This window comes from Thalassophryne amazonica, chromosome 6 (genome assembly GCF_902500255.1).
Source record: "Thalassophryne amazonica chromosome 6, fThaAma1.1, whole genome shotgun sequence".
In the NCBI taxonomy this organism is placed as follows: Eukaryota; Metazoa; Chordata; class Actinopteri; order Batrachoidiformes; family Batrachoididae; genus Thalassophryne; species Thalassophryne amazonica.
Genome location: NC_047108.1, coordinates 125467545 through 125481410, shown reverse-complemented (window position 1 = coordinate 125481410; position 13866 = coordinate 125467545). Strand labels below are relative to the sequence as shown.

At 39.9% G+C, this 13866-nt stretch overlaps 1 protein-coding gene across 1 annotated transcript; it reads left to right on the top strand.

The window, feature by feature from the left end:
- The first annotated feature begins 698 nt into the window (after positions 1–698).
- Positions 699–12675, top strand: LOC117513056 (UDP-glucuronosyltransferase 2C1-like). Its single transcript, XM_034173368.1, has 2 exons — positions 699–835; positions 10471–12675. The coding sequence occupies exon 2, from the start codon at positions 10473–10475 to the stop codon at positions 12081–12083; it is 1611 nt and encodes a 536-aa protein (XP_034029259.1). The 5' UTR covers positions 699–835; positions 10471–10472; the 3' UTR covers positions 12084–12675.
- Positions 12676–13866: the final 1191 nt, after the last annotated feature.

Here is a 13866-nt window from a genome sequence, read left to right as displayed (position 1 = left end):
GATTGCCTTTTATATGTATAGATAAAAAAAAAGGTTCTTAGAAAAATTGAGGGAACATCCACTGAACAGCTGTAGACTGCATGTCAAACAAAGATACTTTATAAACAGAAAAAAAGGCCAATATTTCAATAACGTGGGTCAGATCACAGGCCAGCTCAAAACCTCACACGTGTGCATACGTGCAGTCCATGTGCACACGTGCAGTCCATGTGCACACGTGCAGTCTGTCTGCAAGACGGCATTAGAAGGAACAGACAATATTCACTGTGGAATTCCCCTCCAGATAAATATGTTCTCTTCATTAAAATGAGCTGTAATTTTGCAACAAGTTACAAAAATAAACTAAATTTTGTCAGTTCTGTGACATTTCAAAGGCCGTGTATGGACATTTTGCAGTAAATCTTGGTCGACTCTGTCCATATAGTGACTTTTCGTTTTCCGCATATGAACAAAGCTTGTTTTGGTTAAAAAAAAATCTCAGTTCTCTCAAAACATAAGCTAATTATTAAACCATTTTCAGTTATTAACAGTGCTTTCTGACCAGCTGTGTTTCATTCACCTATGCTGTTTTTTTTAACCCCTGAGGGAGGCTTTGCAAATATGTGCAATCTGAGGAATGTGCAGACCATCAAGAGCTGCTTTCAAGCACGTCCACATTGTATCGGAACATTTTTAGCCACTCCCCGAGTGAATGAATGCTCAAGGAGAGATTCAGAAGATCAGTAAAAATCTGAAGACGTGATTTTTGCATTTGCACAAAAACAAGACTGTTGTTTTCTAAACTCTGTGTTCTCACTGTGTGGGCGAGAAGGCACTCAGAGGATAGACACTTGAGGTAAGGATGTATTTTTCTATCAAGACCACTCAGCATGTGTTCAAGCAGCTGTTTTTAATTTGTGCAATGTGATCCCACAATACAGTTAATCTCATTTTAAAAATATGCCTTCAGACAGCGCTGCTGCACTGCACAAAAGCCCAGCAGATACTGTTTGAGAATTTATTTTGAGTTGTTGCACACTTTCCGCACTCAAATTTCCATACTTTTTGAAACAATTTCTCTAATGTAAATAAGACTTTTCTTCCCTTTTTACACCCATTCCCCTTTGAACAAACCCAAATCATTGGTACGGTATAAAAAATGAATATTAAAATGAAAGATATAAGGAGGTTGACGCACACCCTACATGTTCTATACACCATATGATATAAATATACAAGTAAATATATATATGTGCCTGTAATGGCGTTTTTGACTATGTATGACATAATCATATGATTTGTGTGTGACATCATTTTAAAGTCATTCATACCAAACAATCACAAATATTTTTCTGCTCAATATACATCTTCAATCACACATAACGCACATTGTTGAGATATACAAAAAGGTGTTTAATTTTGTTTCACTTTTTTGGATCATATTTTCTTGGACTTTGACCAAACTACTACAAAATCTCATCACCCTTAGATATCTACTGAAGTAATATTCCCACCAAGTTTGATCTATTCAGCCTTCTTGATTGTTGACCTGTACAAAAATGGTGTTCTTGAACTATGTTTTCCTTGACCTTTGACCAAACTACTCCAGAATCTAAATATATTAGAACTGGGCAACGATTAAAAATTTTAATCGTGATTAATCGCATTGTTATACGCAAAATCCAAAAATTAATGCAAAAGTAGTGTATAGCACAATGTAAGTTTAAATGTTCTGCCATATGAATGAACGGAGCGATAGCCCTGTGCCACACAGCCTGGCATGGTGCCATCATGTAATAGCAGAGCCTGGCACAGAGCAATTGCCCCATGCCACACAGCCTGGCACGGCACATAGCTCACGTGATCCATGGGGAACTATCCGTGGGGACAGCGACGGAGATGGTGGACGGGGCCTTGGATCCAGCTGGAGACCATTTGGTTTTATTCCCATTTTCAGTCCCGTGATCGTGAATGTTTCGGTTTCACAGTCATGCGCTCTTGGTGCACAGGCTTTTCATTGATGGGAAAGGTGCAGGATCATTCGTCCACCTTTTCCCAATTTTTTTCTACTTCATTCTGCTGTCGTTGTGTGACCGGGCCTTTATGACTAAACTAAAAACGCATTGCTTTTATTTTGAAGCCTTTTATTTTGTTCTCGGAAATGATTAATCCGATGCATACTGCTCCTCAAAAATGTCAGCTAATGCCAAAAAGAGAGAGGTGGATTTAATGAAGTTTAATAAATCCAGGAAACAAGTCCTCTCTCACTGATGATCTTCTTTCACTTTACATTTGATACACTTGTTAAATTTGAACAGAGACTAGATTTCTCTCACTGAACAAGAAAAACACTAAAATGTGAAAAATGGTGGAAAATACAAAGACATGCAAAGACACGATAAGAACTCGTGAACTGGGACACTTTTCTCTTTTTTCTGGAATGTTCGGTGACAATGATATTGTGACTTGTCTTTAATTACTGGTTGACAATGACAGTTGATGTGATGTCTTTAGAAAGTCCAACAGTCAGTTTCAGTTTCAACAGTATATTAAACTCAAAATGCGTTTTGGGGTCAATGTGACTGAAACTGATCACAAATGTAATGAGGCAAAATTGTTTCGCATTTTGTTCACTATTGTCTTGGAAAATTTGATTGAATAAATTACTTTTTTGTAAGGTAACCTCTTTTTTTTCATTGCCTAATCAGAACACCTAGTTTGTCAAAACAATTTACTACTTTTTATATAGGAATGAAATTATTATTGTACAGACTTGAGTTTAGCCTTTTGGCCTGGCCCTCCACAACATTTTCTGATTCTCATTTGACCCTTTGCAAAAAATAATTGCCCACCCCTGGTCTAAATAAATATACCAAAATTTGAAGTCCAGACAGAATCAATCAATCAATCAATCAATCAATTTTTTTATATAGCGCCAAATCACAACAAACAGTTGCCCCAAGGCGCTTGATATTGTAAGGCAAGGCCATACAATAATTATGTAAAACCCCAACGGTCAAAACGACCCCCTGTGAGCAAGCACTTGGCTACAGTGGGAAGGAAAAACTCCCTTTTAACAGGAAGAAACCTCCAGCAGAACCAGGCTCAGGGAGGGGCAGTCTTCTGCTGGGAGTGGTTGGGGCTGAGGGAGAGAACCAGGAAAAAGACATGCTGTGGAGGGGAGCAGAGATCAATCACTAATGATTAAATGCAGAGTGGTGCATACAGAGCAAAAAGAGAAAGAAACACTCAGTGCATCATGGGAACCCCCCAGCAGTCTACGTCTATAGCAGCATAACTAAGGGATGGTTTAGGGTCACCTGATCCAGCCCTAACTATAAGCTTTAGCAAAAAGGAAAGTTTTAAGCCTAATCTTAAAAGTAGAGAGGGTGTCTGTCTCCCTGATCTGAATTGGGAGCTGGTTCCACAGGAGAGGAGCCTGAAAGCTGAAGGCTCTGCCTCCCATTCTACTCTTACAAACCCTAGGAACTACAAGTAAGCCTGCAGTCTGAGAGCGAAGCGCTCTATTGGGGTGATATGGTACTACGAGGTCCCTAAGATAAGATGGGACCTGATTATTCAAAACCTTATAAGTAAGAAGAAGAATTTTAAATTCTATTCTAGAATTAACAGGAAGCCAATGAAGAGAGGCCAATATGGGTGAGATATGCTCTCTCCTTCTAGTCCCCGTCAGTACTCTAGCTGCAGCATTTTGAATTAACTGAAGGCTTTTTAGGGAACTTTTAGGACAACCTGATAATAATGAATTACAATAGTCCAGCCTAGAGGAAATAAATGCATGAATTAGTTTTTCAGCATCACTCTGAGACAAGACCTTTCTGATTTTAGAGATATTGCGTAAATGCAAAAAAGCAGTCCTACATATTTGTTTAATATGCGCTTTGAATGACATATCCTGATCAAAAATGACTCCAAGATTTCTCACAGTATTACTAGAGGTCAGGGTAATGCCATCCAGAGTAAGGATCTGGTTAGACACCATGTTTCTAAGATTTGTGGGGCCAAGTACAATAACTTCAGATTTATCTGAGTTTAAAAGCAGGAAATTAGAGGTCATCCATGTCTTTATGTCTGTAAGACAATCCTGCAGTTTAGCTAATTGGTGTGTGTCCTCTGGCTTCATGGATAGATAAAGCTGGGTATCATCTGCGTAACAATGAAAATTTAAGCAATACCATCTAATAATACTGCCTAAGGGAAGCATGTATAAAGTGAATAAAATTGGTCCTAGCACAGAACCTTGTGGAACAGAAGAAGAGAACATCTCTGCATTTCAGAATGTGAGGAAAGTGCCACCAAAAATGCCACCAATTTGAGGTTGAAGCTGTAGAGGAGACCTTCAGGTGTGAGTCTCTGCAGACTCACACTTGCTGCTACGCTTCTAAATAAAACAAAGGCTCTTTAAACAGTAACTATTTTATTATTTGAAAAAAAAAAAACTTTTCCTTGTTTTAACATTAAATTAATAAATCAATAAACATGTCCATGAAGTCAAATTTCAGTTAAAAAGACATTTGCACAGGTAGAAGAATCTCCACCCCTATTGTGCATAATTTTAAAACATTCACAACCACTAGAATAGTGAAATTTATTTTTTAGTAATTACTTTGTATTGATTACAACATTAAAAGCAATCACATAGTCAATGAGGGAGTGATTTAATGTTGAAATGACTCAGTTAAAAAAATTATTAAATCATGAGAAATGCTAATGAACAAACACACACAGCAATCATTGTTACATCATCTCCTATTGTGTTGATAATAAATATTTATATTTATTTACAGTGTCTTTTTTATGGTTGAAATGCAGATATGATTTAATGAATCTACCACTTAAAAATGTACGCATTACTTTTCATGCTATTTTGTCTAAAATAAATGTCCAAGGGTCATTATCATGTTAATCAAGAAATCATCTCATCTGAAACAACAACAATAGATGAGTTATGGTTTTAATTTACAGACAAACATCAAAGATTTCTAAAGAAACTTCTTTTTTTAACTTAAAAATGTTTGAATTACAAGTTATTGAATGTAAGAAAAAACACAAGGATTTTCTTGAATAAACTGCTGGGTATAAATTAGCAGTTCTGATGTTCCTCACACACATCTACACTATTCTGTGTTTTGGCCTGATGCCTTGGCTTTAAAGTAAGACTGTGACAAAGATTAATTAAAAAAAAAACTATGGCTTTCCTTCAGACAATTTGGTGCTCAAAATGTAGGCAATAGTGCGTCAGAGGGTTATAAATTTTAAAATCATCTGCTGTAAATATTTACCGGCTGTAGGAGAACTTTTCCCCCAGTGCTCGGGTGCTCGGTGGGTGGCACACTGCAGGAGAACTTTAGCGGCTGGAGGAGGACTTTAGTGGCTGTAGGAGAATTTTCCCCCGGCGCTCGGTGCGTGGCACACTGCAGGAGAACTTTAGCGGCTTCGGTTCTGTCGACTACGCCGTTTGGAAGCACTTTAAAATTAAAATGGCCATGTAAATATTCCGTGCCCTTCTCCATGTCCGCGGCAGCAGTCAGCGACAGACTTGCAAAAAAAATAAATAAATAAAAAAAACTGTGTTAACGTGATTAAAAAAAACTGTCAGCGTTAATTAATTAATGCATTAACGTGATAATAACACGTTAACTTGCCTAGCCCTAAAACATATACTTTTTAGATCATCTAGCTAGGCTTCCGGACCACATATTCCTTGATCTTTGAACAAACTATTTGAAAATCTTTTCACCTCTAGATACCTATCCATGTTATATTCCAACCAGATTTAAAGGAAATCCAGACATTTTTAACTTATCTTGTCTAAAGTTATTTCAAAATGCTGTCATTTTTGATCAGGATATGTCATTCAATGCACATATTAAGCAAATATGTAGGACTGCTTTTTTGCATTTGCGCAATATCTCTAAAATTAGAAAGGTCTTGTCTCAGAGTGATGCTGAAAAGCTAATTCATGCATTTATTTCCTCTAGGCTGGACTATTGTAATTCATTACTATCAGGTTGTCCTAAAAGTTCCCTGAAAAGCCTTCAGTTAATTCAAAATGCTGCAGCTAGAGTACTGACAGGGACTAGAAGGAGAGAGCATATTTCACCCATATTGGCCTCTCTTCATTGGCTTCCTGTTAATTCTAGAATAGAATTTAAAATTCTTCTTCTTACTTATAAGGTTTTGAATAATCAGGTCCCATCTTATCTTAGGGACCTCTTAGTACCATATCACCCCAATAGAGTGCTTCGCTCTCAGACTGCAGGCTTACTTGTAGTTCCTAGGGTTTGTAAGAGTAGAATGGGAGGCAGAGCCTTCAGCTTTCAGGCTCCTCTCCTGTGGAACCAGCTCCCAATTCAGATCAGGGAGACAGACACCCTCTCTACTTTTAAGATTAGGCTTAAAACTTTCCTTTTTGCTAAAGCTTATAGTTAGGGCTGGATCAGGTGACCCTGAACCATCCCTTAGTTATGCTGCTATAGACTTAGACTGCTGGGGGGTTCCCATGATGCACTGAGTGTTTCTTTCTCTTTTTGCTCTGTATGCACCACTCTGCATTTAATCATTAGTGATTGATCTCTGCTCCCCTCCACAGCATGTCTTTTTCCTGGTTCTCTCCCCTCAGCCCCAACCAGTCCCAGCAGAAGACTGCCCCTCCCTGAGCCTGGTTCTGCTGGAGGTTTCTTCCTGTTAAAAGGGAGTTTTTCCTTCCCACTGTTGCCAAGTGCTTGCTCACAGGGGGTCGTTTTGACCGTTGGGGTTTTTCTGTAATTATTGTATGGCCTTGCCTTACAATATAAAGCACCTTGGGGCAACTGTTGTTGTGATCTGGCGCTATATAAATAAAATTGATTTGATTTGATTTTAAAGACAAGCGACACACAGACACTCCAGTGAAAACAATGCCCTGTTCTCCACTAGATTTCTATTTACTCATTAGATGAAGGACCAGGCCAAACCACTCATTCGCTGGCTGTTGCCAGAGCGCCACCATATTGGTTAACGTCAGACAACCAGACATCAGTAGAAATCAATGTAGACATCATCAATATTTTCACGAGAGTTTCACCATAAATCTGCATTTTCCGTGCTTTTACTGTGCTGTTACATTTATTCAAACTCAGTCCCATATTTGTACAGCCACTATTTGTCAAAACAAAAACAGAAAACAAATACTATTTATATAATAGACTTGAATAAATTTGTCTCCCAGTCCAGACAGAAAATAATACCATCACTTTGTCAAACACACTATGTTTGCCACAACATCAGACACTAGTCTGATCCTTAATTCATTTGATTATAAAGTTAAGTTAAATTTGGGAAATAATTAGAGGTGAGAGTAAGAGCTTCACGTGCTCGCATTATATTAAAGATATGAATATTAAAGACTGCTCTTAACCCACCTGTGGTGCCAATTTTACGGAGCACTTCTACGTGAAAATATCAAATAAAATGAAACATCCACGCCAGCCACGGTGCTCTTACAGAATATCTCAGGATGGAAAACCTGATGTGAAGAAAAAACCAGAGGCTAATTAAAAAGGGATAAACTGAGACTTATGAAAGTGAGACTTCTAATTGAATCGGTAAACGAATGGTGAGATACAACCCCTGGCAATAATTATGGAATCACCGGCCTCGGAGGATGTTCATTCAGTTGTTTAATTTTGTCGAAAAAAAAGCAGATCACAGACATGACACAAAACTAAAGTCATTTCAAATGGCAACTTTCTGGCTTTAAGAAACACTATAAGAAATCAAGAAAAAAAATTGTGGCAGTCAGTAACAGTTACTTTTTAGACCAAGCAGAGAGAAAAAATATGGACTCACTCAATTCTGAGGAATAAATTATGGAATCACCCTGTAAATTCAATGTCAACGTCTGTGACCGAACTGTAAGAAACCGCCTAAAGGAAATGGGATTTACATACAGAAAAGCTAAACGAAAGCCATCATTAACACCTAAACAGAAAAAAACAAGGTTACAATGGGCTAAGGAAAAGCAATCGTGGACTGTGGATGACTGGATGAAAGTCATATTCAGTGATGAATCTCGAATCTGCATTGGGCAAGGTGATGATGCTGGAACTTTTGTTTGGTGCCGTTCCAATGAGATTTATAAAGATGACTGCCTGAAGAGAACATGTAAATTTCCACAGTCATTGATGATATGGGGCTGCATGTCAGGTAAAGGCACTGGGGAGATGGCTGTCATTACATCATCAATAAATGCACAAGTTTACGTTGATATTTTAGACACTTTTCTTATCGCATCAATTGAAAGGATGTTTTGGGATGATGAAATCATTTTTCAAGATGATAATGCATCTTGCCATAGAACAAAAAGTGTGAAAACATTCTTTGCAAAAAGACACATAGGGTCAATGTCATGGCCTGCAAATAGTCCGGATCTTAATCCAATTGAAAATCTTTGGTGGAAGTTGAAGAAAATGGTCCATGACAAGGCTCCAACCTGCAAAGCTGATCTGGCAACAGCAATCAGAGAAAGTTGGAGCCAGATTGATGAAGAGTACTGTTTGTCACTCATTAAGTCCATGCCTCAGAGACTGCAAGCTGTTATAAAAGCCAGAGGTGGTGCAACAAAATACTAGTGATGTGTTGGAGCGTTCTTTTGTTTTTCATGATTCCATAATTTTTTCCTCAATTCCATATTTTTTTTTCCCTCTGCTTGGTCTAAAAAAGTAACAGTTACTGACTGCCACAATCTTTTTTTCTTGATTTCTTATAGTGTTTCTTAAAGCCAGAAAGTTGCCATTTGAAATGACTTTAGTTTTGTGTCATGTCTGTGATCTGCTTTTTTTTCTACAAAATTAAACAACTGAATGAACATCCTCCGGGGCCGGTGATTCCATCATTTTTGCCAGTGGTTGTATTTATCATGACAAAGCATTCAGGCAGTAAAATTGAAGTCATTGTACAATACAGATCAACACAAAAAATAAATCATTTTCTAAACTTTATTCAGCAATGTTAGTCATTTCCCCACATCATTAATATTACATATAATACTCACCTATGAAAGCTCACGCCACCGTTTATTATTATATTTATTTTTTATATATTTAACCAGCTGATAGTCCTTTGTCAGCTTGTGGCAGCACTCGAATGCTGCACAAAACAGCATTTTCAGATCACTTCAACTGTTGTGGTTAGGGGTCCGGATGGGACCGGATGGACTCAAACGCTGGGAGCACAGACAAGAATGGGTTATGAACGAAAAGAGATTTATTATAACAAGGAATAGATGAGGAATTAAAGTGCTGAGCTGGTTAGGCTGCCTGCAGAGCCGATACAGGGCCACTTGTAGCGGTGGAATTCTGGGAGCTGCAGTGCACACAGGGCCAGACTTGGGAGTCTGAGAATGAGCTGGAATCCTGGATATATGGGACTGGACCCGGAGCCAGGTAGAACACACAGAGCCAAGGACGAGGAATGTTGTTGAGATGAGCTGTGGGAAGCTCAGACATCAAAGCGCATGGAAGCGGCAGGAATGATGCCGTAACGATCATGGAGAATCAATGTAGGATCTGGCCTAGTCAAGGTCAGAGAAGACTCTGGCAAAGACTGAGCTCAGAGCCGGTGTTTAAGTAGCCCGCTCATGTTCAGGAGCTCATGAGTGTCAGGTGTGAGGAGATAATGAATCTCAGGTGTTCTTCAGCTCTGCAGCACACCACCTGGAGGAGAAACAGACAAACAACACACAAAAGGACAGACAGGGCAAAGGACCAAGGCAGATCACGACATTAACCCAAGTTTAAATCAGCGCATCATAGATTTATATTTAATCTAATGCCTGACGATGCGGAATAATGCTAAGTGAGATGGCGGCCGCTGGCAACAGCTCACAGGCTGCATCCGCCATATAGTGGATTAAATAGAAATCGATGGTAAAATCCGACTGTGATTCTTAGATTTATTTTGACTGTACAGTATGAACCAAAGACATTTTGTATTTTCTGTGGTCAGTTTCATTTCATTTATTAATATACACTGATTTCTGCACTTAAGACCTGCATCAAATTCCAAAAAATGTGTAAATGCTAATCCATTTACCACTTTGTACTGTTGCTATTCCTTCTCACAACACTGAAAAGACATTTTGGCATTGATGATATCAAGTGATGACACATTTCAGGTGTTATTTTAACCCATTCATCCTACAGACACTTTTTAAGCTGTGCAGCAGTTTGGGGTAGTCAGTGTGAAATTTTTCCTTTCAAAATTCTCCAAACATTCCCCATTGGGGACATGTCAGCATCCGTACCTTCTGCTTCCACAGCAATGTTTTTGTAATGTGTGCAGTCTTTTTGAAAAATGAATGAACTTCCCTGACAATGTGATTTAGCTACCACATGCAATTAAAATTAGTGATGGTAGTTTTCTGAAGTGGAATGTATTGATCGGGTATATGGTGCATTCACTAGTGTGACCTTCTTGTGTCTTCTACAGTGATGGGGCCCACTCCAGCCCTGGGATTAATCATGCTGTTTGTTGCAGCTGTTTCTTCCATTGCTGATGGTGGAAAAGTGTTAGTTTTCGGTGTGGAAGGGAGCCACTGGCTTAAGATGAAAATCCTGGTGGAGGCCCTTCATTCTCGGGGCCATGACATCACAGTGATCCGTACTTCCACCAGTTGGTACATAAAAGATTCTTCACCTCATTACACCTCCATCACCATCACCCTGGAACAGGGTCAAAACATTGAAAGTCAGAGCCTCATGAGCAACTTCTTGAAAAGGTCACTAGACTTTCAAAAGAGCAACGGCTCACCGTGGGCGCTTCTGGCCTACTATCATAACACTTTTAACCTGCTTCAGAAGGACGAAGAAGTTACAGCAAAAGTGGCCGCCACCATCTTGGAGAATAAGACACTGGTTAAGGAGTTGAAACACAACAAGTTTGATCTTTTATTGACTGACCCTTGTCTTCCAGGTGGAGTGTTGTTGGCACATTATCTCCAGTGTCCAATGGTTTTGGTTGGTCGCTGGTTTTTCAGTGGTGAGGCCCACTTTGCTATTGCTCCTTCACCTCTTTCCTACATCCCTCAATTATTCTCCAAACTGACAGACAAAATGGATTTCTTTCAAAGGGTCAAAAATATCCTCCATCATGGCTTAATGTTGTACATGTACTACTATGTCACCAATCCACCATACCAGGCAGTCTGTGACCATTACTTTGGACCTGATACCAATGTTATGTCTCTCATTCAGGGGGCTGATATCTTTCTAATTAGTGCTGATTTCACTTTTGAGTTTCCTCACCCCACCATGCCTAATGTTGTCTATATTGGTGGGTTCCATTGTAGGCCCCCCAAGCCTCTTCCATCACACTTAGAGGAGTTTGTGCAAAGTTCTGGTGACCATGGGGTGATTATTATGACTCTGGGCACCCTGCTGGGTGACCTCGGCCCTGAGATATCGGAGATATTTGCCTCAGCATTTGCCAGCCTCCCACAGAAGGTTTTGTGGCGCCACACTGGAAAAAGACCTGTCACTCTGGGAAACAACACCATGCTGGTTGACTGGCTCCCTCAAAATGATCTCCTAGGTCATCCTAAAACCAGGATCTTGGTTTCACATGGGGGGACAAATGGACTTTATGAGGCCATCTACCATGGTGTACCAGTCCTGGGAGTTCCTCTCATCTTTGACCAACATGACAATATGGTTCGCATGACAGCAAGGGAAGTGGCTGAAGTAGTTGATGTGACAAACTTGGATGTTGAGTCTCTAACAAAGGCTCTGAAGAATCTATTAGACCTTGAAAAGCCTTACCGAGAGAATATGCAGAAACTATCCCAGATTCATCGTGACAAACCACTAAAACCAATAGACAGCGCCACTTTCTGGATGGAGTATGTCATGAGACACAAGGGTGCACCACATCTGCGCACTGAGTCGTACAAGTTGCCGTGGTATACCTATCATTCTCTTGATGTGATAGCATTCTTTCTAGGATGTGGGCTGCTGATTGTTATCTTAATTGTGACTTCCTGTGGATGTCTGTTCAGATGTTTTTCAAATACCAAAAACTTCAAATCTAAGTCTAAAAGAGAATAGATGAGTGGACAAATTAAGAAGATTGATAAAAATATTATAAACAACATATACAAATTTTGTTTACAAATGTGTTTATTATGCGGAATGTAAAATACTACAATAAAAGTGATACTTTTAGTCTGTTATCTCCTTGACTATTCATTCTGTCTCTTGGTAGGACAACACATTGTTGTGTATGTGTATTGTACTGTTTATGTCGAGGAGTCCTGGCATGTTACTCTGGTACAGGAAATACAGAAAGATGGGGTGACACATACAGAAAAATCTTGGTGTGGTTTATCTAGTGACATTTATGGATGTGTATACACCTTCCACTTATGAATATCACCGTGAATAGCACAAAAAAAGCATAAAACCATGTTTCCGTAGTGGTCCACACAAAAAGTCAGCCAGGATGGGACTAGAACCTTTGGCTGCTACAAACCACAGCTTGTGGCATAAGGTAAGTTCATTATCCCCTTGGTCACCTGTGTACTCAGTAGTTCTTCTAAAAGTTCATCTCCCATGAACTGAAGAATCATCTGAGTAACTGATGACCTGCTCTTTTAGTTATAATGCAACAGGTTCTGTGAATCACTGCTGATCACTGAGACAGGACATATTACTCAGAGAAACATCATCACAAACCGCTTCCAAATACTTGAGTGCATGAACTTTGGGTAATCACTGAAAGAAAAAGTCACGGATACAAGTGAGAAATGAGATTCCTTCATCGGCTATCTGGGTTTGCACTCATTGACAGGGTGAAAAGCTCAACTATCTGGGAGGGACTTAGCTGCTGTTTCTTTGCATCAAAAAGAGTCAGCTGAAGTGGCTCGGGTATCTGGTGAGGATGCCCCCTGGTGGTCTCCCCAGGGAGGTCTTCCAGGTGTTCTGTCCAACTGGGAGGAGGCCCCGGTGAAGACCCAGGACATGCTGGTTTGGCAACGATTCAGGATCCCCTGGGAAGAATTACAGGACTTTGCAGAGGATAAGGAAATTTTGGCTGAGCTGCTTGGTCTGCTGGCACCATGTCCTGGACCCAGATGAGTGGCAGAAGATGAACAAATGAATGAAAGAATACTTGATTGCATTAGAACAGTGATTCCTATAATGGAGGCCACAGTCCACCAGGAGGTCTCTTCGGCAGATCTTTTGGTACCGCCAGAATTATTTTGTGTCAAACAAACTGTTACTTAAGAAGATACAGATGAGGAATACTTGTTGCATCATGTGGGAACATGAGCTATGAGATTTTGGCCATGTGCTCTGTTTCCCTGAGGACCCCAGCAACTGGAAGGGGCCATGGCCACGCCCACATTGTAGTGGGCTGCAGCTGATAGATGGTTATTTTCAAGAGCTGAGGATGGACTCGTCATCTGCTTGGATAGTTGCCATCTAGGACCTGAGGCAGTTCTGTGGCCTGGTGGGTGCAGCGACTCACAGAATAAATGCATGTTCCCAGACTTGACTTGATATTCATAAAACTTGTTGTACTTTGGAGGCCTGTAAACAATTACTAGCAATACTCTTGATGCACCTTTCAGAACTGCACAGAGATGCAACAACTGTTTCTACTGCAAGGAACCAGAGCAGCTGTATAGTATCTTTATTTAATGATTTGTTGAAACCGCCTCAATTAAATGGTAAATGCTCACAAACTGCAATAGTGACGTCTATCGACTGACCTCAGTTCTTCGGGGTAGTCACAGCGTATCTGCTACAAATCTGCATTGGGATATGGCACAAGTCTGATGCCGGCTGTCCTTCCTGAAGCAACTCCAGTTCTGCACGGAGAAACACA